This window comes from Triticum aestivum, chromosome 3B, assembly GCF_018294505.1.
Source record: "Triticum aestivum cultivar Chinese Spring chromosome 3B, IWGSC CS RefSeq v2.1, whole genome shotgun sequence".
Taxonomy (NCBI): domain Eukaryota; kingdom Viridiplantae; phylum Streptophyta; class Magnoliopsida; order Poales; family Poaceae; genus Triticum; species Triticum aestivum.
The window spans coordinates 236,942,377-236,968,611 of record NC_057801.1 but is presented as its reverse complement, the minus strand read 5'-3'; the positions used below and the strand labels follow the sequence as shown (position 1 = coordinate 236,968,611).

The following is a 26,235-nucleotide window of genomic DNA, read 5'->3' as shown; positions in this document are numbered from 1 at the left end:
AACCTAAATAATTGTTATTTGGTGTTTGTGTTGAGCATAGATTTGATTGGATTGTGTTTATCGCAATACGGTTATTCATTGAAGGAGAATAATGGTTACTCTTTTTATTTGAATAATACCTTCAATGGTCTTGCACCTAAAATGAATGGTTTATTGAATCTCGATCGTAGTGATACACATGTTCATGCCAAAAGATATAAGATAGTAATGATAGTACCACCTACTTGTGGCACTGCCATTTGCGTCATATTGGTATAAAACGCATGAAGAACCTCCATGTTGATGGATCTTTGGACTCACTCGTTTATGAAAAGTTTGAGACATGTGAACCATGTCTATTAGTATATACACATGAAGAAACTCCATGCAGATGGATCATTTGGAGTCATTTGATTTTGAATCACTTGAGACATGCAAATCATACCACATGGGCAAGATGACTGAAAGGCCTCGTTTTCAGTGAGATGGAACAAGAAAGCAACTTGTTGGAAGTAATACATTTTGATGTGTGCAGTCCAATGAGTGCTGAGGCACGTAGTGGATATCGTTATGTTCTTACTTCACAGATGATTTGAGTAGATGCTAAGTATATTTACTTGATGAAACACAAGTCTAAATTATTGAAAGGTTCAAGTAATTTCAGAGTGAAGTTGAAGATTGTCGTGACAAGAGGATAAAATGTCTATGATATGATCATAGAGATGAATATCTGAGTTACGAGTTTGGCACACAATTAAGACATTGTGGAAATTGTTTCACAACTAATATCGCCTGGAACACCATAGTGTGATGGTGTGTCCGAACATCATAGCTGCACCCTATTGGATATGGTGCATACCATGTTGTCTTATCGAATTACCACTATCGTTTATGGTTAGGCATTAGAGATAACCGCATTCACTTTAAATAGGGCAACATGTAATTCCGTTGAGATGACACCGTATGAACTATGGTTTAGAGAAACCTAAGATGTCATTTCTTAAAAGTTTGGGGCAGTGACGCTTATGTGAAAAAGTTTTAGCCTAATAAGATCGAACCCAAAGCGGATAAATGCATCTTCATATGACACCCAAAACAGTTGGGTATACCTCCTATTTCAGATCCAGAAGCAAAACTGATATTTTCTAGAAACGGGTCCTTTCTCGAGAAAAAGTTTCTCCCAAAAGAATTGAGTGGGAGGATGGTGGAGACTTGATGAGGTTATTGAATTGTCACTTCAACTAGTGTGTAGCAGGGCACAGGAAGTTGTTCCTGTGGCGCCTACACCAATTGAAGTGGAAGCTAATGATAGTGATCATGAAACTTCAGATCAAGTCACTACCAAATCTCGTAGGTCGACAAGTATGTGTCCTACTTCAGAGTGGTGCGTAATCCTGTCTTGGAGGTCATGTTGCTATACAACAATGAACCTACGAACTATGGAGAAGCGATGGTGGGCCCGGATTCCGACAAATGGCTCGAAGCCATAAAATCCGAGAGGGGATCCATGTATCAAAACAAAGTATAGACTTTGGAAGAACTACTTGATGGTCGTAAGGCTGTTGGGTACAGATGGATTTTAAAAGGAAGACGGACAATTATGGTAAGTATCACCATTAAGAAAGCTCGACTTGTCGTTAAGCTGTTTTCTGACAAGTTCAAGGAGTTGACTACGATGAGACTTTCTCACTCGTAGCGATGCTAAGAGTCTGTTGGAATTATATTAGCAGTTACTGTATTATTTATGAAATCTTGCAGATAGGATGTCAAAACATTGTTTCCTTGACGTTTTTCTTGAGGAAAGGTTGTATGTGATACAACCAGAAGGTTTTGTCAATCCTAAAAGATGCTAACAAGTATGCAAAGCTCCAGCAATCCTTCTAAGGACTAGAGTAAGCATCTCAGAGTTGGAATATATGCTTTGATGAGATGATCAAAGATTTTGGGTTTATACAAAGTTTATGAGAAACTTGTATTTCCAAAGAAGTGAGTGGGAGCACTACAGAATTTCTGATGAGTATATGTTGTTGACATATTGTTGATCAGAAATTATGTAGAATTTCTGGAAAGCATGTAGAGTTGTTTGAAAAGTGTTTTTCAATGGAAAACCTGGATTAAGTTACTTGAACATTGAGCATCAAGAGCTATAAGGATAGATCAAATCACTTAATAGTACTTTCAAATGAATACATACCGTGACAAGATTTTGAAGGAGTTCAAAATAGATCGGCAAAGAAGGAGTTCTTGGCTGTGTTATAAGGTGTGAGTATTGAGTAAGACTCAAGACCTGACCATGGCACAAGAGAGAGAAAGGACGAAGGTCGTCCCCTATGCTTTAGACGTAGGCTCTACAGTATGCTATGTTTTGTACCGCACCTGAAGTGTGCCTTGCCATGAGTCAGTCAAGGGGTACAAGAGTGATCCAGGAATGGGTCACAGGACAACGGTCAAATTTATCCTTAGTAACTAGTGGAATGAGGAATTTTCTCGATTATGGAGGTGGTAAAAGAGTTCGTCGTAAAGGGTTACGTCGATGCAAATTTTGACACTAATCTGGATGACTCTAAGTAGTAAACCGGATTCATATAGTAGAGCAGTTATTTGGAATAGCTCCAAATAGTGCGTGGTAGCTGCATCTACAAGATGACATGGAGATTTGTAAAGCACACATGGATCTGAAAGGTTCAGACCCGTTGACTAATAACCTCTCTCACAAGCGAGATATGATCAAACACCATGGGAGTTGGATTCATTACAATCACATAGTGATGTGAACTAGATTATTGGCTCTAGTGCGAGTGGGAGACTGTTGGAAATTTGCCCTAGAGGCAATAATAAAATGGTTATTATTATATTTCCTTGTTCATGATAATTGTCTATTGTTCATGCTATAATTGTATTAACCAGAAACCGTAATACATGTGTGAATACATAGACCACAACACGTCCCTAGTGAGCCTCTAGTTGACTAGCTCATTGATCAATAGATGGTCATGGTTTCCTGACCATGGACATTGGATGTCATTGATAACGGGATCACATCATTAGGAGAATGATGTGATGGACAAGACCCAATCCTAAGCGTAGCACAAGGTCGTGTAGTTCGTTTGCTAAGAGATTTTCTAATGTCAAGTGTCCTTTCCTTAGACCATGAGATTGTGCAACTCCCGGATACCGTAGGAATGCTTTGGGTGTACCAAACGTCACAACGTAACTGGGTGGCTATAAAGGTGCACTACAGGTATCTCCGAAAGTGTCTGTTGGATTGGCACGAATCGAGGATGGGATTTGTCACTCCGTATGACAAAGAGGTATCTCTGGGCCCACTCGATAATGCATCATCATACTGAGCTCAGTGTGACTAAGGAGTTAGTCACGAGATCATGCGTTACGGAACGAGTAAAGAGACTTGCCGGTAACAAGATTGAACAAGGTATAGGGATACCGACGATCAAATCTCAGGCAAGTAACATACCAATGGACAAAGGGAATTGAATACAGGATTGATTGAATCCCCGACATTGTGGTTCATCCGATGAGATCATCGTGGAACATGTGGGAGCCAATATGGGTATCCAGATCCCGCTATTGGTTATTCGCTGGAGAGGTGTCTCGGTCATGTCTGCATGGTTCCCGAACCCGTATGGTCTACACACTTAAGGTCCGGTGACGCTAGAGTTGTTATGGGAAATAGTATGTGGTTACAGAAGGTTGTTCGGAGTCCCGAATGAGATCCCGGACATGACGAGGAACTCTGGAATGGTCCGGAGGTGAAGATCGATATATTGGACGAAGGGTTTGGAGTCTGGAATTGTTCCGGGGGTACCGGGTGGCGACCAACGTGTCCGAAAGGGGTTTCAGAGGCCCCGACAAGTGTTGGGGGGCCTTATGGGCCAAGGGGAGGGGGCACATCAGCCCACTAAGGGGCTGATCGCCCCTCCCACCCCATCTCACGTAACTTGGAGAGGTGGGGGCGCCTCCCCTAGGGCAGCCACCCCTCCCGGCTTGGGGGGCAAGTTTCCTAGGGGTGGCGGCGCCCAAACCCATGCATCTAGGGTTTCCGCTGTGGCCGCCGCCCCTCCCCTAGGGAAACCCTAGGGCACCTCCTCCTCCCCCCTTCCCCATATATATAGTTAGGGAGAGAGAGGGCAGTCACACCCCTTCCCGTGGTGCAGCCCCTCCCTCCTCCAACTCTTCCTCCTCCTCCGTAGTGCTTGGCGAAGCCCTGCAAGAATACCACAAAGCTCCACCACCACGCCGTCTTGCTGCCGGAGCTCTCCCTCAACTTCTCCTCTCCCCTTGCTGGATCAAGAAGGAGGAGACGTCCCCGGGTTGTACGTGTGTTGAACGCAGAGGCGCCGTCCGTTCGGCGCTAGATCGGATATTCCGCAATTTGAATCGCCGCGAGTACGACTCCATAATCCGCGTTCTAGTAACGCTCCCGCTTAGCGATTTTCAAAGGTATGATGATGCACTTCCTCTCTCTCTCTCTCTCTTGTTGCTACAATCTCCTAGATGGATCTTGGTGATACGTAGGAAAATTTTGAATTATTGCTACGTTCCCCAACACAACCTTGGTGGCAAATAATTGAAGTGAGTTGTCTTGTGATTGCTCTACTTTACCCTTGTACACCTTCCAATGCAATTCCGAGGTGATAGGCATACTCTTCAACCGAGACTTCAGCCCCACTCCAACATCATACCTTCCAATAAGTTTAACCTCATAATTTGGGTCCATCCAATGTAACACACTTCTAACTTTCACAACTACATCCTCATAGGTTGGGCTATACTCAAATACCATGTGTTCTTCCCCTTCATCGTCATTGCCATTCATAAATGTCTCCTTATCCAAATATTGAAGATTCATGAGACTACCCATCTAAATAAATTTTAAAAAATGTCAATGATAGGCGGCAACATAATATAGGTCAATATCCATTGTGCATCCCATGTATCGATAAAAGTTCTATGCAATACATTTAAGCAACAAAACAAATAACAACTAAAGAACAAAATATCATGGCTTAACCCTAATAACTAAATAATGACTTTGCTTAACACTAACCCTAACCCTAGAAATAACCAAAACAATAACCATAGATCTAGCTACAAACAACAAAGTTAGCACACTACACATGGTCAATCACACATATACAACGCTAGATCTAGATCTACCATCCATCAAATCCATTGATTTCACACAAAAAGGAGCACAATTAGGGTTTGCATAAAAGGAATCAATGCCATCAAATAAGTTGATTCCAACCAACCAAAATGAAGAGAGTGGTGAGGTACCTTGAGTGATGAAAATGGCCTCAATCCACCAGAGAAAACTCAAGCAATGGAGATGAATTTGATGGAGCCATAGGATTGGGGAGAAAGGGGAGAGGGGCTGAGCTTGGGGAAGAAAGGATTTGGGGGCGAATGGGTGGCTTGTGGGGCCCACAAAACCCCCCAGCCATTGGTTTTGTGCATTCAGCACCGTACTGCTACTGTTTCAGAAGGTAGGATGCCTAACCCTACCACCACCAACCGTGGCGGTAGCCACTTATCCACGTCGGCGCGGCAGACGATGCCGTCTGCGTTGACCCGGTCCCTACCGCCATAGTCTATGGAGGTAGCACATTCTACCCCACCGCCAGCTCGGTGGCGGTAGGAAAAGGGTCAGATCCGATTTTTTTTCCAAAAAGGGGTCAGATGCGGCTAAAAGATGTCAAAAGGGTCAAAACAGTGAATTTGGCCACCGGGAGCCCGGGATGATGCAACAGTTTTCTCGTCGGCTGCTCTTTTTTCTCATCAGGTATGGCATGAAGTACTACCTTGGTGTCGTGCCACGACCAGCCTTCCAGGCCAAGGGTGCGAGTTCCGTACCTATTCTCCATGTCCGTCTGAGATGCACAAGCTGCTTTTCGACGAGGCCTGGCCACCGTCATCTTCTTAATTGCGAGAATTTGGGAACACCACAATGGATGTGTGTCAATGGAGATAGGCCATCTGTCTTGCTACTCACAAAAAACACCAAAGAAGACGCTCCAGCATGGGCTCATGATGGAGCCAAGGGGCTAGGCATTCTTTTTTTTCGAGAGTACGCCAAAGAGTTACCTTACTTTTATAGAAGAGAAGAGAGCGAACAATGTACAAGAATGATAAGGATGGAAGCGGGCTTCCATCCAAGACGTTGTTGGAAATATGAGCAAATTACTACAAGAATTAATCCGAATAAACAGAAGATAAATCATGACTACAGTAGCAGAGATTGAACTAATCATGCGAACTAGCATAGTAGATGAACAGATCACATCTAGGGCACATACTAGAAACATGAATTCTACCACAATCTCGAACAGGAAAGATAGAATCACATACGGTGCAGCAGGAGAAGCACCGCCGGTGTTGACACTGTCGCCCATGTCGTCGAGGATGAGGTTGCCGAGGTCGGGGAAGAAGTCGTTGTTCACGAAGTCATCGATGCCAGCAGTCGCGCGAGTGCACTCCCCAAAAACCTGATCGGCCCTCTCCCGTACAGGATCACGGGAGGCGGGGTTCCGGAGGCCTGCTGTCCCTTCTCCCGGTGCACGTCGAAAGGAGGGATGGAGAAGACTGGCTTGGTGGCGCAATGGTCTGGAACAGTGGTGAGAAACCATACGAAGTAGCGATGGCTAGGGTAGACGTCTGCCTGACTATATAGTGCGGGCCAGGTAGGTCGTGGGAGTAAACCCCACGTCCGAGTCATCACGATCCAAAAGAATCGGAAACAGTTTAGTAATTAACGCGTCCGTTAATTATTAATTAATGACTCATTAATTTTTCCCGAGCAGCAAAAATATAGACAACGTGCATAGCTCTGTCCTCGGCTCGGCTTAATCCAGCAACCCGCGGCGCGTTGTGACGAGGCGAGGCATGGCGAGGCGAGCGAGGAGGAGGAGCGCGCGTGTAGGTCTCCTCTTCTCATGCTCATACAAGTGGTAGGAGAGCTCACCTTATAAAGAGGTGCAACTCTCTCTCAACTTATGAGGTGGGACTAAACTTTAGCTTCACTCACTCCACTCACATGTGTGCATGAATGGGCCAAGAGAATTTCAGAATTTTAGTCGGGCTTTGGGCCAAAAGCCAACTAGCAAATTCCAACAATCCCCCACAAAGTCTCATTGGCACATTCACCATTTGGTTCCAAGACATTGTTTATATACCGGTGCTTAGTGGAGACTGTGAAGTTGAACTTCCACTTAGAGATTTATGCTACACTAGATCACAACTTGAATAGTGGACTATGCCTTGAACTACAAGTTTTCTGCGAGACTAGTTTCACACAAATTCTTGACCGATACTGGGCTGCCGCAAGGCTTCCCTGCGGGTGGAGCATATACGTGGTACTCCAGGGCCTTTCATGAATTTATTAGAGAGCACCCACTTCTCACAGACTGCGACATTAACAGTCAAATTCATATAGGTGTGTTCCTCAGGAGATGCTCTGCAGGACAACATCTCTGCTTACTCAAATAAGCCACTTGGAACACATTAAGATAGATATCAACCTGCCATGCAGATCAGGAGAGTATTGCATCTTCACGGAGTGGGATAATTAAAATAAGGATACTCTCCTCTCAGCTGACCAACAGCTTGTCTCCCACTTCTACTTCACAGGATCTCCGATCACATAGAGTGGGTTACCACTATGGACAACTCATGCGGTGGGTCTCAAACCCATCTCCATCGATGCATTATCTATCACATTACGTGATAGACCCTTTGTGAAGGGATCTGCCAAGTTTTTCGACGTTTGGATATAATCCAACGTAATAACTCCGGAGTTCCTCAGTTTCCTGACAGATTTTAATCTCCTCTTCACATGCCTTGAGGACTTCATATTGTCCTTAGAACTGTTTATCTTGACGATCACAGTTTGATTATCACAGTTCATCAGGATAGGGGGTATTGGTTTTTCAACCATAGGTAAGTCCATCAATAGCTCACGAAGCCACTCTGCTTCAACAGTGGCAGTGTCTAATGCTGTGAGTTCTGCTTCCATAGTTGACCTCGTTAAGATGGTCTGCTTGCAAGACTTCCAGGAAACAGCGCCACCACCAAGTGTAAAAACATAACCACTTGTGGCCTTAATCTCATCAGCATCAGATATCCAGTTCGAGTCACTATAACCCTCCAGTACCCTTGGATACCCGGTGTAGTGAATCCCATAGCTCGCAGTGCCCTTCAAGTAGCGCATAACTCTCTCAAGCGCACGCCAATGATCATCTCCCGGTTTTGACACAAACCGACTCAGCTTGCTCACAGCAAAAGAGATGTCAGGCCTCGTGGCACTCGCCAAATACATAAGCGAGCCAATAATCTGAGAATACCTCAGTTGATCTCTAGCAATCCGTCGATTCTTTCGAAGCAACACACTAGCATCATATGGAGTTGGAGAAGGCGTGCAGTCGCTATACCCAAAACGACTCAAGACCTTTTCCACATAGTGAGACTGAAGCAGTGTGATCCCACCATTCTCATCTCTCAACAGCTTGATGTTTAAGATAACATCAGCTACTCCTAGATCCTTCATCTCAAAACAGCGAGATAAGAAATCCTTAACCTCCTTGATTAAATCAAGTTTGGTTCCAAAGATCAATATGTCGTCGACATACAGACAAAGAATAACTCCTTCGCCCCCACCATGGCGATAGTACACACACTTGTCACCATCATTTACTACAAAGCCGGCAGCAGTTAATGTTCTTTCGAACTTCTCATGCCACTCCTTAGGAGCTTGTTTAAGGCCATATAAAGACTTTAATAACTTGCACACCTTTCCTTCCTGACCAGGTACTACAAAACCATCTAGCTGATCCATGTAAATTTCCTCCTTCAACTCTCCGTTGAGGAAAGCCATCTTAACATCCATTTCATGAACGAGAAGACCATGTGAGGCAGCCAGTGATAGCAGCACCCAAATTGTGGTCAGTCTAGCCACGGGTGAGTAAGTATCAAAGAAGTCTTCACCTTCTTTCTGGGTATAACCCTTAGCCACAAGCCGTGCCTTGTACTTTTCAATCGTACCACCAGGTCTAAGCTTCTTCTTGAACACCCACTTACATCCTACAGGTTTGCACCCATAAGGACGGTCAGTGATCTCCCAGGTCCCGTTAGCTAAGATGGAATCCATCTCGCTATGAACAGCTTCCTTCCAGTAGTCAGCATTAGGAGATGCGTAGGCTTCTGAAATAGTATTGGGTGTGTCATCCACAAGGTACACAATGAAATCATCACCAAAAGGACTTTGCAGTCCTCTGTCTCTTACTCCTTACAGGAGTTTCATTGTCACCCTCAACAGGATTCTCAATGTGTTCCATCGCAATGGTGGGTTCAGGAATTACAGTGAGTTCCTCACTAGATGAAGTAGGTATCTCCTGATTTGATGAACTTGACATATCCTTCATAGGAAATATGTCCTGAAAGAAATTTGCATCACTAGACTCCATAATGGTACCAACATGCATGTCGGATACCTCAGATTTTATTATCAAAAATCTATAGCCAATGCTATGAAAAGCATAGCCCAGAAGAACACAATCCACGGTTTTTGGTCCAAGCTTGCGCTTCTTGGGAATTGGTATATTGACTTTTGCCAAACAACCCCAAGAACGTAGGTAAGAGAGTTTCAACCTTTTCCTTTCCCATTCCTCAAATGGAGTCATGGTCTTATGCTTTGTGGGAACTCGGTTTAGGACATGACATGCGGTCATTAGCGCCTCCCCCCACCATTCCTTGGAAAGACCTGATGTGTCTAACATGGCGTTAACCAAATCAGTTAGAGTTCGGTTCTTTCTTTCGGCCACCCCATTAGACTGAGGTGAGTAGGGAGGCGTCCTCTCATGGATTATACCATGTTCCGCACAGAACAGATCAAATTCATTGGAAAAATACTCTCCACCATGATCGGACCTAAGCCGTTTAATTTTCAATCAAGTTGGTTCTCTGCCTCAGCTTTATAGTTTTTGAAGAAAGTTAAAGCCTCATCTTTTGATTTCAGAAGATACACATAACAATATCTAGTGGAGTTATCAATCAACGTCATAAAGTATCTCTTTCCACCTTTTGTCAATACGCCATTCATCTCACAGAGATCAGAATATATAAGCTCTAGTGGCGCCAAGTCTCTTGCCTCTGTAGTCTTATGGGACTTGCGAGGTTGTTTAGCTTGCACACATACTTGGCACTTAGAGACTTTGACAGTAGAGATTTTCGGAATTAAATTCATATTGGCTAGCCGCGTCATGCAACCAAAGTTAATATGACAAAGTCGTGACTGCCAAATATCCGACTCATTATTGTGGCAAACATTATTAATAACTTTAGTGCAAATATCTGACAAAGATAGGCGGAACAAGCCTCCCCACTCATAGCCTTTTCCAACAAATTGTCCACACTTGGAAATTACAACTTTATTGGACTCAAAAACCAACTTAAAACCATCTCGACATAAATGGGAACCGCTAACAAGATTTTTATTGATGGACGGCACATGATGAACGTTCTTCAGACGCGCGGTCTTGCCCGAAGTAAACTTCAGATCGACCGTACCGACACCTCGAACGATGGCATGTGACCTGTTCCCCATAAGCACGGGAGAAGTTCCCGTGACCTGGTAAGAAGAAAACATTGAGGCGTCAGCACAAACATGTACATTAGCACCGGTGTCAATTAACCAATCAGGAGATTGAAATACTGAAAGGATGGTAGGAAGAATACCGTACCCAGATTCCTTCATATCAGTATCACCGATGACAACATTAGCGGACTTGCCGCTCTTCTCATGTTCGCGCTCCTCAAATCGGTTAGGACACTTTGGAGCCCACTGATTAGGATCACCGCAAACATGGCAAAGTCCCTTCCCCTTCTTGTGAGAATTCTTCTTGAAGTTGGTAGAATGTGATGGCTTGTTCTTTGTATCAAACTTGCCTTTACCCTGAGTTTTGTTCTTGTTGTTTTTTAACTTGTTGGATGGAAGTTCTTCTTATGTACCATGTGGGCACTAGAAGCTCCCTCAGCAACTTGAGCACGTGTGTCCTTTGCTCTCGCCTTCTCTTCAACATCAAGAGTACCAATGAGATCCGCAACGGAAAACTCTTGTCTCTTGTGTTTCAGAGAAGTAGCAAAATTGTTCCACGAAGGTGGAAGCTTGGCAATGATGCCTCTGGCAACAAATTTGTCCGGCAACACACACTTGAAGTACTCAAGTTCTTTTGCGAGAGATTGTATCTCATGAGCCTATTGTACAACAGAGCGCTCATCAGTCATCTTGTAGTCATAGAATTGCTCCATGATGTACAACTCGCTGCCGGCGTCCGAGGCACCAAACTTGGCCTCGAGCGCAGCCCACATGTCCTTGCCGTTCTCAAACGACATATATAAGTCCACAATGGAGTCATCAAAAACACCCAGAAGAGCGCCTTTAGAGAGTATCGATCTTCTCAAAAGTTTCCAGATGTGCCGGATTAAGATCGGCCTCAGGCTTGCCCTTGGTGGCGTCATAGCAGCCCATGGTCTGAAACCAGTAGACTACTCTCGTGTGCCACCTCTTATATTGCGCCCCCTTAAAGGCAAGCGGCTTCAGATGCACAACAAAACCACTCAGAGCAAATTGCCTACGATCAGGTTTTTGGATTGTTGGAAATATGAGCAAATTACTACGAGATTTAATCCGAATAAACAGAAGATAAATCATGACTACAGTAGCAGAGATTGAACTAATCACGCGAACTAGTATAGTAGATGAATAGATCACATCTAGGGCACATACTAGAAACATGAATTTTACCACGATCTCGAACAGGAAAGATAGAATCACATACGGTGCAGCGGGAGCAGCACCGCCGGCGTTGACGTTGGCGCCCATGTCGTCGAGGATGAGGTCGCCGAGGTCGGGGAAGAAGTCGTCGCTGCCAGCAGTCGCGCGAGTGCACTCCCCAAAAACCTGATCGCCCCTCTCTCATACAGGATCACGAGAGGCGGGGTTCCGGAGGCCTGCTGTCCCTTCTCCCAGTGCACGCCGAAAGGAGGGATGGACAAGACTTGCTTGGCGGCGCAATGGTCTGGAACGGTGGTGAGAAACCATACGAAGCGGCGGCGGCTAGGGTAGACGTCTGCCTGACTATCTAGTGCGGGCCGGGTAGGTCGTGGGAGTAAACCCCACGTCCGAGTCGTCACGATCCAAAAGAATCAGAAACAGTTCATTAGTTAACGCGCCCGTTAATTATTAATTAATGACTCATTAATTTTTTCCGAGCCGCAGAAATATAGACAACATGCATAGCTCTGTCCTCGGCTCAATCCCGCAACCCGCGGCGCGGCGCGTCGAGGCGTGGCGAGGCGAGCGAGGAGGAGGAGCGCGCGTGTAGGTCTCCTCTTCTCATGCTCATACAAGTGGTAGGAGAGTTCACCTTATAAAAAGGTGCAACTCTCTCTCAACTTATGAGGTGGGACTAAACTTTAGCCTCACTCACTCTACTCACATGTGTGCATGTTTTAGTTGGGCTTTGAGCCAAAAGCCCACTAGCAAATTCCAACAGACGCACACCCTAACACACCCTGCGAAATTAACCTATGCCTACCCTCTCACAAAAAGGCCTAGGCATTCTCATCAACGCAACTTAGCATTAGTTTGACGGGGCCACGCAATCCCTTATTTGTGTTCTTGTTATTCTCGCTGACGCCAACTTCCGCATTCGTGCTTGTGAGAATCCGCATGAGACCGCTACTAACTTTTTTCTTCAATCAATGAAATGATACCCAAGACTTTTGCGTATTCGTGAAAAATATATACTTCAGTAGCACTGGAATGACGCGGTGCCTGTTAGTTTTGATCTGACGGCTTAACAAGCTAGATTAGATCTATTAGTCTAACAAAAAAATGAAGGGATAACGATAAGTGAAGGGGTCCACGTACCAACGTACGTGATCCTCGATCAGAACTAATGCGCCCTGATCGGGGGCGCCCAAAAACCAACTCAGGTTTTGGGTCCCCTGTCGCCAGCACCATATAAAAGGATACGGGAGAGAGCTGGCCACCTGCGCGAACACAATTCACGTACGGTTTTTCTATCCTCCCGATATTCTCACCCCATCCGATCAGGGGGAGCGATGCAGCGACGGGAAGACCTAAGCCAGCCGTCGCCGCCGTCCCCGGCCAGTCCCGGTGGCGTCCTGAAGGGATCAGGACGTCGAGGAGAACCTCTGCTTCGACTACATCATCCTCGCATCACGGCTGCACCGAGCAGGCGATCATGTCCACTCCCATGACATGTAAAGAAACTCTAAACCCTTCTTTGTTCATGTTCTGAGGTGATCTAGATGCAATTAGATTCTGCTAATGGCATCTCATAGATGCATAACTACTCCAACAATGGTATCAGTCGTCAATCTTGATTGCAATAGACCCCTTTATTGTTGATCAGTAGATCACTATCATGTTAAGATCAATGTCATGTTTAGGGTTCATGATCAAGATTGAAAGTTTTAGCCTCTGGTTAGCCCAAATATGCATGTGACTGTCTTAATGCCCTCATGTTGTATTCTAATTTGCCACGGATCTCCACTGCCATTATGCTTAATCAGTTTTAATTAAGCCTCTGAAGAATTAATGCTCATGATTAAGTTTCTGTTAATTAAACTTGATCCTCTTTTAAGTTTTTGTTTCCGTTTGGATTATCAAATTAGAAGGCAGAGGGATACATAGCACACATACAGTAGCAAAACCCCATGTTGAAGAACCCTAGAAAAAAATCCCCAATTTTGGTAGAACCCTAATTCTTTAATTAGGCCTGTTTTTTTCACAAATTAAACACTGATGAACACGAATTGGAGAAGAAATGAGGAGAATCCTCACTTAATGCGCCGCGTCGACGTCTATCCCCTCCGGGGCCCGTGTGGCTGACATCATGCGAGGACGCCGATGCCGCGACGCCGCCGTCCCTCGGGTCGGTGCGCGGAACGCCACGCCGCTCCCTCCCAACGGAGAGATGTGCGGTAGGATGTCGTGGGCCGCTGTGCCTCGACGTCACCGTTCAGAAGGCCGCTGGCCCGCCGGCGTGCACCATCCCGCCGGGGTGCTCCTCCCCGCCCCACTCGGACACGACCCGGCCGCCATGCTCGACGGGAGAGAGCGCGGACTTAGTCCTGCACCCGCTCCTCCGGCGAGCACCGTCGCCGCGTCGGTATGGATTGGGGTGGCCGGGGCTTCGTCGCCGCCATCGACCTCGAAATGGAGCCAGCGGGATCGGGTGGAATGCGGGACAAATATTTTTCCCTCCGTGAATGCTAGGGTTAGCCTGCTCGGGTTGACTCTGGAGCGTCCGTTTCGATCGGACGGCTCTCAGCGCACCGAGCAACAAGTTGGGCCGGCCTCTTCTAGGCCACGGGTTTCGGCCCGTTTACGAATTACCAGCAGCAATTTTTTTCTTTTACGTATTTAGCTGCTGGACTAGGCTACATTTAGTCTAACCGTGGGTTTTGGGCCCAGTTCAAGTTTTAGTTATTTTCTGTTTGACCCAGTGATTTTAAGTTAATACATCTTTTATGTTCGCATTATTTAAAACAGAAAATGCCTAAAAATATAGTGAACACATTATTATTCTGGGTAAAATTGAACCAACGAGATATTTTGTTCAGAATTTATTATGTGTTTGCATGATGAATTTTTAGACATCAAAAATAATAATATTTTTCTTATGTTGATGTCTAAATTGAGAATAAAATGGCTCTGATTTTAATTCGGACCAACATTGTTTTGTTATTATGAGTCAGCACTTATGATATTTTAATTCCATGTTTTTTCTGCCCAATGGTGTTTTGACATGGAGTTGAAATAAAATACATGGCATGTCTATTTTATTTTGCCAACATAAAATTTCATATTCATGTCAATTACTCATAAAACTCTTTCATGTCCATTACAGCTTCCGCTGCGTTTACTGTCGAACCGTTGACAGGTAGTAACTTCCCTCGTTGGAAGAACTCGATGGAATTATGCCTAGCCGTCCATCAATTTGATTATGCTTTACGGGAGGATAAACCCGTGGCTCCAACTGCTGGTGTCACGGGGTATGCTGAACTAAAGAAAACTTATGATTCCAAGATGGAAATATGGGAAAAGTCAAATCACATTGCTATGCTTGTGATGAGATCATCCATCTCACCTGACATAATTGGGGCACTACCCAAGAAAGATACTCCTAAGGAATTCATGGCAGCCCTGGAGGAGCAATTCAAAGGCTCCGACAAGGTTTATGCACACGAACTTTTTCACAAGCTCCTTGGGAAGTATAATAATGATGGTGATGTCAGGGCTCACATTTTAAAGATGGTGAATGCTTGTAACAAATTGAAGGCATTACAATGTGAGCTCAATGACAATCTCCTTGTCATCATGATCTTGGACTCCCTCCCTGAAGAGTTTGATCAATTTAAGATTAACTATAACTCTCTTAAAGAGAAATGGACAATCGCGAGATATCTCCAAGAATTGTCGAGGAAGAAGAGAGGATTAAGAGGCAAGGAAAGGACCAAGCCTTTTTGGTTGGCTCCTCCAAGAGAAAACACGATCGAGCAAGCTCTTCTAAGCAACATCCACAAAAGAAGTTCTTTAAGAAACATTCATCAACCTCATATAAAGCAAAGGAGAAGGTGGACGATAAGCCTAAAGAAAACAAGTGCAACTTCTGCAAGCATGAGGGTCATTATCAGAAAGACTGTCCAAAATTTCTCAAATGGTTGATGAAGAAAGGTACTGATGAAATTACTTTCGTTGATGAAATGTTATATGTTGATTACTCTAGTACCTCTTGGTGGATTGATTCAGGTGCAACTTCTCACGTTGCCAATTCTATGCAGGACTCAAATATAATTCAAACCATGGCAAGGGGGGCAAGAAGACTTAAGGTGGCAAATGGAGTCGAAGTTGATGTTGAAGCCATAGGGTCAATCACCTTAGAACTCCACACTGGCTTCCGTCTTCATTTAAATAATGTTCTTTATGTCCCTACCTTAAGTAGGAATTTGATTTCTGTCTCTTGCCTAGATGATAACATGTTTAAGAGCAAGTTTGGGAACAAACAATTTGTTTTGAATTATTGTAATAAGAACGTAGGCCTCAGCGTCAGACGAGGCCAATTATATATGTTATCATTGAATGATTCTATCCTGCATGTGAGTGATGTATGTAATATTGAGAAGAAATGGAAGGGTACGAGTACCTCTTCGAAATTGTGGCACCGTCATTTAGGGCACATTTCGAGGGGGAGAACTGAAAGACTTATTAAAAATGACGTACTCCTTCCGTTAGACTTCTCTGATGCAGACAAATGCATTGACTGTATAAAAGGTAAATACGCAAAAACGATTAAGAAAGGAGCGGTAAGAGCCACGAGTGTCCTTGAACTCATACACACTGACATATGTGGACCCCTTAATGTTAAGTCTATGGATGGTTTTGGTTCGTTCATTACCTTCACAGACGACTTCTCTCGATACGGATACATTTATCCTATACGTGATCGATCGGAAGCTTTGGACAAATTCAAAGTGTTCAAAGCCGAAGTTGAGAACCAACTAAACACTAAAATAAAAGGTGTACGATCAGATCACGGGGGAGAGTATTATGGTAGGCATTCTCCTTATGGGCAAATTCCAGGACCTTTTGCCAAGTTTCTCTCTGAGAATGGAATTGTTGCCTAGTATTCAATGCTTGGTGAACCTCAACAAAATGGTGTGGCCGAACGCCGAAACCGCACACTTATGGACATGGTGCGAAGCATGCTCAGTCATGCAAGTTTACCAGTCAGCCTATGGATGGAGGCATTAAAGACGGCCGCACATGTGCTAAATCTCGCTCCTACTAAAGCAGCACCGAACACACCTTACGAGATGTGGGCGGGAAAGAAACCGAGCTTGAATTACTTACGTGTATGGGGCTGTCCCGCTGAGGCTAGAATTTTCAATCCACAACTTAAGAAATTAGATCCAAAGACAGTTAGTTGTTTCTTCATTGGATACCCTCATAGGGGAAAGGGATATTGTTTCTATTGTCCGAGTCACACCACCAAGTATGTGGAGACTCGACAAGTAGTATTTTTTGAGGATAACGAAGCCACCGAAATAAGGGAGATCAATCTTGAGGAGAAACGGGTGTGTGTTCCATCCCCGACTACCCAAGAGATTGTTTTGCCACTACAGAGTGTAGTGACGTCTCAAGCTAATCCTCAATCTGGTACTTCAGGTCCTGAGGCTGATGGTGATCCTGAGACTAATGTCAATCCAGAAGGTGAAGAGGATCACCAGTCGCATAATGAAGATGACCCTGAGAACAATGATGCTCCTCCACCACCTCCTCCTGTGGGCAGGCCACGTCATGAGAGAAAGAAGGCCATATCAGATGATTATATCACATACTTGCTTGAGGATATGAATGATCTGGGAAAGGTGGAGGATGCAACCTCTTATAAGAAAGCCATTAAAAGCGAAAATTCGTCCAAGTGGTTGGTTGCCATGGAAGACGAGTTGAAGTCTATGGGCTCAAACGATGTTTGGGACTTAGTAGAAGTTCCCGATGGAGCTGAGAAAGTAGGCTGCAAGTGGGTCTACAAAACCAAGTATGATTCCAAAGGGAATGTCGAACGGTTCAAGGCAAGGCTAGTGGCAAAAGGGTATACACAGAGAGAAGGCATTGATTATAAGCAAACCTTCTCTCCTGTGTCAACCAAGGATTCTTTTAGAATCATAATGGCATTAGTAGCTCATTACGACCTAGAACTACACCAAATGGATGTTAAAATGGCATTTCTAAATGGTGACTTAAAAGAAGACATTTACATGGCTCAACCAGAAGGCTTTGTTGTGGAAGGGAAGGAACATTTAGCATGTCGTCTAAAGAAATCAATTTATGGCTTGAAGCAAGCTTCAAGAGAGTGGTACCTCAAGTTTGATAAAATTATCAAAACTTTTGGTTTCACCGAAAATGTTGTGGACAACTGCATATACGTTAAGTTTAAAGGCAGTAGGTTCACATTTTTAGTCCTATACGTTGATGACATATTATTGGCATGTAGCGATAAGGATATGCTGCATGAGACCAAGAATTTTCTGTCATCCAGTTTTGATATGAAAGATCGTGGTGAAGCCTCGTATGTCCTTGGCATCGAGATTCATCGAGATAGGTCCAGAGGAACGTTAGGACTATCTCAAAAGGCATACTCTGAGAGAGTACTGAAAAAATTCAATATGCATAAGTGCTCACCCTCACCTGCTCCTATAGTTAAGGGCGATAAGTTTGGGGCATTTCAATGTCCGAGGAACCAATGTGAAACTGATCAGATGAAGTCGGTTCCTTATGCTTCAGTTGTTGGAATCATCATGTATGCTCAAGTGTGTACGCGCCCAGACTTATGTTTTGTAACCGGGGTGCTTGGCAGATACCAATCAAATCCAGGACCGGACCACTGGAAGGCCGCAAAGAAAGTCTTGCGTTATATGCAAGGAACTAAGGGTTTCATGCTTACATATAAAAGAACTGATAACCTAGAAATTGTTGGTTATTCAGACTCTGATTTTGCCGGGTGTGTGGATAGTATGAGATCCACGTCAGGTTATATATTCACACTCGCGGGAGGAGCTATATCGTGGAAAAGCTCCAAACAAACGTTGACTGCTGGATCTATGATGCAAGCAAAATTTGTAGCATGTTATGAGGCCACCGGGCAGGCTGTATGGCTAAAGAATTTTATTCCTGGACTTAAAGTCGTTGACAGCATATCTAAACTAATTTTATTGTACTGCGATAATGAACCAGCAGTTTTCTATACGAGTAACAACAGGTCCAGTAATGCTGCCAGACACATTGACGTAAAGTATCGTGTTGTGAAAAATAGAATCCAGGATCAAACAGTTGATGTTAAACATATAAGAAAGAAGCATATGCTTGCGGATCCGCTAACAAAAGGCTTACCACCCAGTATTTTTCGTGAGCATGTTGCCGGCATGGGACTACTGGAAGCCTGATGATTCTGGAATAAGAGGACCATTAAAATAAACCACTCCCCAATTAGCAAAATGATTTCCATTTCGAAATAGGCGGGTGTGCTATAAGTGTTGAGGTTCTATGGCGTTTCGAGCTGTTGTAACACCTCACTTTGGTACATCATTCCTATGTAGAATGGGCGAATGAACTTAAGCCTAAGGATCAAGGGGGAGAATGTTGGTTTTGATCTGACGGCTTAACAAGCCAGATTAGATCTATTAGTCTAACAAAAAAAAGGAAGGGATAACGATAAGTGAAGGGGTCCACGTACCAACGTACGTGAGCCTCGATCAGAACTAATGCGCCCTGATCGGGGGCGCCCAAAAACCAACTCAGGTTTTGGGTCCCCTGTCGCCAGCGCTATATAAAAGGATACGGGAGAGAGCTGGCCACCTGCGCGAACACAATTCACGTATGGTTTTTCTCTCCTCCCGATATTCTCACCCCATCCGATCAGGGGGAGCGCTGCAGCGACGGGAAGACCTAAGCCAGCCGCCGCCGCCGTCCCCGGCCAGTCCCGGTGGCGTCCTGAAGGGATCAGGACGTCGAGGAGAACCTCTGCTTCGACTACATCATCCCCGCATCACGCCTGCACCGAGCAGGCGATCATGTCCACTCCCATGACATGTAAAGAAACTCTAAACCCTTCTTTCTTCATGTTCTGAGGTGATCTAGATGCAATTAGATTCTGCTAATGGCATCTCATAGATGCATAACTACTCCAACAGTGCCTAGTCGGAGCGTTCCAAGTAAATAAGAAAACATATTGTCGTTGATGTGGCCGAAGAATATGCATCTTTCAGATGCATCCTTGATGTCACCGTTTCACGGGATGAGCTTTGAGCACTTTACGTGGGTTGTGGGCATGCACTTTGTCTCGAGCACCTAGCAGTGGATTTTCTTTCTTTATTTTTTTCTGTTTGGTACAGGGGAAGACAGCACCGAACTCAGTGTCTGTGGCGTATGGGATCTGGTGTTGCTTCATAGGAGTATTTTAGTAGGGATCACTAAAGTTTGTAGTATCCTATTTTACGTTCCCAAATCTTCGAAAGCTCTTATGCAAGTGAAATAATACTAGAACACAGGAGGAATTGATAGATTAACAAAATGCGGGATGGGAAGGGAGCAGCGAGATCAGCATCAAAGGAAGGAAGGAAGGAGCATAGACAATTATGAAGCAGAGCGAGGAAGGAAAGAATCAGGAATAAAGCAAGGCCTGAACCCTACAAACAAGCAAAGGCCTCCCTACCACGTTTAAGGGCAAGTGACTTTTGATAGGCTCATGATGATGCCCATCATTATTGAGATGATTTGTCCCGATCTTCTTCCAGTGCTATTTTACAGACTACCGCGATCTACCAGTGCTGATCTGTGGATCTATCTGTCCGTTACTGAACCATTCATCTCATACGGCTAATTTTATTCAAATGAGCTTCATATCGTAGGACTGCGAGAAGACGATGATCTGAAAATTCAAACCAGTTCGAACTTTGAACAGCGGTGCTTTCAAACAGGATCACCCTTTGACCTGCACACATCACACGGGCTGATGGACAGAGCAGAGCAGGCCACCGTCAAAGTGGAAGCCGGTCAATGCATGTGTGTGGTCCGGAACCAAAACCAAAAGCGCACAGTGCGGACACTGCGGAGGAACCAAACTCTGTGATCGGATCAGAGAGCCAGCCAGTTCATGCTGGTACACGCTAGGCGCACATGGCAGTTGCCCTGGGAAGAAGCCAGGGACCAGAGTCACATGACCATACCCATGCCCAGACCCTCTTTCGTTTTTTTTCCCAGCCGTTGCAGTGGGATCTACTCCACTCCACTCAACAAGGCAATCAATCGGCAGCCACCTTTTCCGGCTCCCTTCCTCCCCCATCTTTTATAAACCAGCACATAAACTGCTAGAGCTAGAGCTAGAGACCCCAGCCCCTTCCCTGTCTCTTCTTGCCCTCTCCTCCTCCACAGTCTTGGCCTCCTTGCTCGGTGCTGGTGCCGGAGAGCAAGATGGCCAGGGGGTCTCAGCCATCTGCATCGCTCCTGCTCTTCTCTCTCGGGCTTGTGCTCCTCTGCCTCACCTCAGGTAAGCTCACTGCCTCCTCCGATTAGGTGATCTCACAACACTGTTTGACTGTTTGTTCAGTAGGGTGTGGGGTTGCTCCGATGGTTTTGTCCTGTAGAAAGAAAGGGAAACTGTGCCCACTCGTTCCACCTTTTTTCTTCAGTTTTTGTTCCTTTCTGAAACTCCGGATCGCACTTTCTGCAGCATTTTTCACCATGTTTTGGTTCATTTGGTCCAAAATGTGGTTCATGTTATGATTCGTGGAATGTGGTACATATTTGATTATCTCGTCTAATTCAGATGAGAGGGCGGAACCCAGTTATCTGCTATTGTTTCTTGCCAAGATCTACCAGCGTGTTCTTGATTTTGATACGCACTTATTCCAAAATAATCATCAGTTGAGCTTGATCCGAAGCAACTCACAAAACTTTTCTAAGAAACTGACATTTCTCTGTTCTTGATCGAGCAGGAAGCACCGTCAGGCTGGCCGAGGCACAGGTGCCTTAAAATCGCCCCCTCTCCTTCCCCTTCCTTCTGTAATCGTCGCTAGCATAGCATGTGTATGTGCTGATCCAACTAACCTGGGTGGTGGCAACTCGCAGAAGACGTGGTGCATGGCGAAGCCGTCGTCGGACGAGAAGGTCCTGCAGGCGAACATCAACTACGCGTGCTCCAACGTGAGCTGCGCCGTGATCCAGCCGGGCGGGCCCTGCTACAACCCCAACAACCTGCTGTCGCACACCTCCGTCGCCATGAACCTCTACTTCGCCGCCAACGGCCGGCACTCCTGGAACTGCTACTTCGCCGACTCGGGCATCATCGTCAAGTCCGACCCCAGTGAGTGGCCAGCCACTAGCCTGCCTACCTGCAGAGATCGACGCCATTATTCTTTGCAGCTCTGACAGACAGCGGTCGTTTTGCAGGTTACGGTTCGTGCACCTACTACTGATCTTGCTCGCCGAGGTCGGGCGATGCAGATGGGTCGCAGTAGGTTCTTCTTGTGTTCAATTGGTCGCGCGAGGAGCTGCATGTTGTTGTGAGCTAACTAACTGCTCCAGCATGATGATTAATTGGTTGAGGTGCAGAGTGTGTGTTGGTGTGGGTTAACTGCTAGTGTCTGTGTTGCCTGTTGTTGGAGATGTCCATCCATTTACTGATCGATCTCTCTCCGTTGGGGGACTTATTAATCCATTCCAAGTTTGTCCTGTTACTTATTTATTGTTCTATGACTGCATGTGTATCGTGCTCCAGATGTGGGCACAAGTAAGATTTTAATTTCAGTTACCTACAGAGGCCAGACCAGAGCATTTTTTTTCTTTTTCGCGGAATTGTGTGCAGTCGTGTTCGTGTATTCGTATGGCGGGGAAGGGTTAAAAGTGAACAAGTACCATTGCGTTTTTCTATTCCACTTCCATCGGATGCGAATGCTGCAAAAGAAAACGAAATGAAAAGGTTCACTTGAACGCACTCCACCGCCCATCCAAAGAGAGAAGTCTGGTCTCTCTATCTATACCTATATAATATATCAATATTTATGTATATATCGTATCCATCAATATCTACATCTATATCTATATGTTCTATATGTATCAATGCCTTCTATATTACTCCCTCCGTTTCTAAATAATTGTTTTTCTAGACATTTTAAATGGACTACTACATAGGACGTATGTAAACATATTTTAGGGTGTAGATTCACTCATTCTGCTTCGTATGTAGTCACTTGTTGAAATCTCTAGAAAGACAAATATTTAGGAACAGAGGGAGTATATTATAATATTTTGCCTATTTACTTTGCATCAAGATTTGTCACGTATGGTCCTTTTATTGTGAGAAAAATATTTGACTCCCGTGGCAATGCACGAGCATATACCTGGTCCAAAAAAAAGAGCGAAAATGTTACAGATCAACGTTAGATTTTTTTTCTAACTTTCGCCGCCAAGTTTTTTTGGTCGTCCAATCACACTGCACGAATCTTGATGCTCGTCGGTCGATATGTCAGCCCGTGGGGTCCGACTGCCTTGAGGTGATTGAAACTATGAACAATGGTGGTTTTACGGCATCAGGCGCAGCAGCGATCTATTCGGATTGTTTGGTCCTCGTCATAGGTTATACTTCGGTGTCTTTTGTTCACTGCCCTATGAAGGCAAATTCTGTCGCTCATATTTTAGCTAGGCAAGCGGTGTTGGCTCCACCTTCCGTCTGGACTGAGGAGCCGCCGGCTTTCATTGTAAAGGGCTTAGTGGATGATGTAACTCTATTTTGATCCAATAAAAGATTTCCGAAGTTTCAAAAAAAAAAACTACTACACGAATGCCCATTTCTTATCCAACTCCCCTCGCCCACTCGCCCAAACCCTCCTCTTATCCATTCAGAGTAAGAGGGAGCCAGAGGAGATGCGGTGGCAATACCGATAACATGATAAATTTATTATTAAGAGCATGGAAAATTTAATTATCTAGATGGCAATAATTTTAATTTTATTGGCATGCCAATTTTATTATTTTGATCATGGCCATTTTCTATTTGTGATTTTTTTGAAAAATATAGAGCATGGTCATTTTATTAATAAGAGCACGACAATTCTATTTTAAACAGCATGTAAATTTTATTACTTCCACCAAGGCAAAAAAAGATTGCATTTCAATTTTTTGTATAATTATTATCAAAAAGTAAAAAACTTGTTGCCATGGCAAACTAATTTTTGCTCTCATAGCAAATAAAAAATTCATTGCCTTTTTTGTAGTGTACCATAGCAAATTCATGTTCGGTTTTTCTAAATTAACATGGACATTTTCCATGTACGGGTTTTCCTTTGTTTTGTAGTGGACAATGGCAATGTTTTGTTTGTTTTCTTCCTTTTAGATTTTAATATGGCATATTTTGCCATGTGGACAATTGCAATATCTTGAGCGTTGCAGTTCCTGTATGTATTTTTGCCACGATTTAGATAAACATCTTCTCTATTAAATTTGCAATTGGACCATTCATGTTTGTTTATAATTAAAGCATGGTAAAATTGTTTTTAGATACCATAGCAGATTTGATTTAATATACCATGGTAAAGGTAAATATATGAATTAGAGGATGGTGGTTTTATTTAATATACCATGGCAATTGTAAATTTATTTTACTAGTTAACTGGACCTCTAGCCCCAACTTGGGGTCGCACTGGAAATCCACTGGAGCGAATGGTCGAGAGAGGGATTTTCGTTTGATCAGTCGTCCCAACGCTGGGAAAGGAATGGTTCACTCGGGGAACCTTCACATCTGACGTTCCCCTCATACTGTGATCTACATACATTTATTTTCGCGATAAGTAATTCCGAACGGAGGGAGTAAAAACAAAAGAAAGAGAGAAGTGCCTTTTATCCCTTAAACATGTTTTGGAGTTTGTTAAATTTTATTTTTGGCTCGATGTATCCCTTGAACTCTAAAATATGTTCGCAATACCCCTTTTTACATGTCTGACTCCAGTCTCATCCTGATAAGCACATATTTTGTATTCTCCTTCCTACCACGTCACTCTTTTCTCCCTTCTTGCATATGAAACTAAAATACATGGTTTCTCTCGATTCTTATATAGATTTGAGCTACAATATTTACCAATTTTGTCAATAAGTTGTTATTAATTTGCTATATTTTCTAAAAGAAAGTGTATTGCTTGGATTTTGAACCCAACATTTAAACTTGGAACTTAAATAGTAGGTTCCCCAAACCATAAGCTAAATTTATGCTAAATCTTAAGAAATTTGCCACTAAGTTATTCCCAATTTGATCATTCTGCTATTTTTATTTGGTTTGCATTTGAAAATAGTTTGTTTGCTTTTTGTATAATCTGATTTTTTTACTTATTTAGCAGAGAGAGAGAGAGAGAGAGAGAGAGAGAGTCTCTAATGTAGCACTGTTGACTAGCATGAAACCAGAGTTACATATGTGAAAGATTTGGAGTAAATCGTCAAAAACCACCACGATTGCACACGCCTTCTCACAAGACCATCGTTTCACTAACAGTTTGCAAAAACATCAATTTTGGGCAAGTTTTCTTTTTGCTGAAAGTACTAAACACTGATTGAGCTTGCTTGATGAAAACTTACAGTGGGTCGTGCTGTAAATGAGGACGTGGCAAGGGAAAAATGACACCGTTTGACTCAACTAACAGGCTGGCGTAGAGCCCGCCTGTCATCCTCGCCCAAGTACGACGTGGGAAGAGGGCTGACCTATAGCTGGCCAAACGGGCCGGCCCGGCCCGGCACGGCACGGCCCATCCTAATCGTGCCTGGCACGGCGCGGCCCGCCGAGGCACGATTATTATACGGGCCGTGTCGTGCCAGCCCGAGTGCTGCAGCCTGCAGCCCAGACACGGCCCATATGCTAATCGGGCCGGCCCACCGCCCGCTAGGCCCGCTAATCTGCCTCCTATTTTGCACACTGGGCGTTTTTAGCCTATTTTTACCTGTTGGGCCACATTAAGATAAATAAAAAATAAAAATAAAAAGATAATCGGGCCGTGCCGTGCCGGCCCGCGTGCTCGGCCTTCAGGCCCAGGCACGGCCCCTGGCGTGCCGCGTGCCGGGCCTGGCCCGTTTAGCATGTGTCGTGCCGTGCCTGCCGTGCTACCGGGCCGGCCCAGCTATCCTGGCCCGTTTGGCCACCTATAGGCTGACACATGCAGTTGGGGAGAGAATTTCATCTGACGGCTGCCGTCAGCCTAATCCAACGATGGATGAAGTGACTAGTCTGGCGTCGGGCTAGTCCGTGGCGTGTAGTAGTGCCCATTAAGTTTGGATTGTAATGCGAACAAACCTGTCTAACTAGGTTGTGGCTGCCAGACAGGCCTGTTAGCACGAGTGCGGCTCGTGCCGAGCCGGCCTGACACATGGTTAAGCAGGCCATGCCCGACACGTGGACCGTTTAGGGTCATGCCTGAACCTGGAGGCTGGGCACTCGGGGAGCTCCTATTGAGCGCTTTAAGCGCCGCCGAAGTCAACCGGCGCCTACAGCAAACAACAAGTGGGTCGGCCCATGAATGTACCTGCACAGAAATTGTTTCGCAAGAAAAGACCCGCAAAAACGAGAGAGTAGGAGGACTCAAACTCGGGTCGCCTCTTAGAGGCATCGTTCA

General features: G+C 44.7%; 1 protein-coding gene across 2 annotated transcripts; it reads left to right on the top strand.

Moving 5' to 3' along the window:
* Positions 1-20,884: 20,884 nt before the first annotated feature.
* On the top strand, positions 20,885-22,320 carry LOC123065275 (glucan endo-1,3-beta-D-glucosidase). Of its 2 annotated transcripts, none has more exons than XM_044488611.1 (4): positions 20,885-21,131; positions 21,580-21,608; positions 21,716-21,947; positions 22,034-22,320. In XM_044488611.1, the coding sequence occupies exons 1-4, from the start codon at positions 21,056-21,058 to the stop codon at positions 22,057-22,059; spliced, it is 363 nt and encodes a 120-aa protein (XP_044344546.1). In that variant the 5' UTR covers positions 20,885-21,055; the 3' UTR covers positions 22,060-22,320. The 2 variants fall into 2 exon arrangements, with proteins under 2 accessions (XP_044344546.1, XP_044344545.1); XM_044488610.1 differs by having other exon boundaries at positions 20,897-21,131; positions 21,713-21,947.
* The last annotated feature ends 3,915 nt before the right edge of the window (positions 22,321-26,235 follow it).

Coding starts and splice junctions, on each gene's coding strand:
- LOC123065275 (XM_044488610.1), top strand. CDS start 21,056: ATGGCCAGGGGGTCTCAGCCATCTGCATCGCTCCTGCTCTTCTCTCTC. Junction 21,132..21,579: donor GCTCCTCTGCCTCACCTCAG/GTAAGCTCACTG, acceptor TTGATCGAGCAG/GAAGCACCGTCAGGCTGGCC. Junction 21,609..21,712: donor TCAGGCTGGCCGAGGCACAG/GTGCCTTAAAAT, acceptor GGCAACTCGCAG/AAGACGTGGTGCATGGCGAA.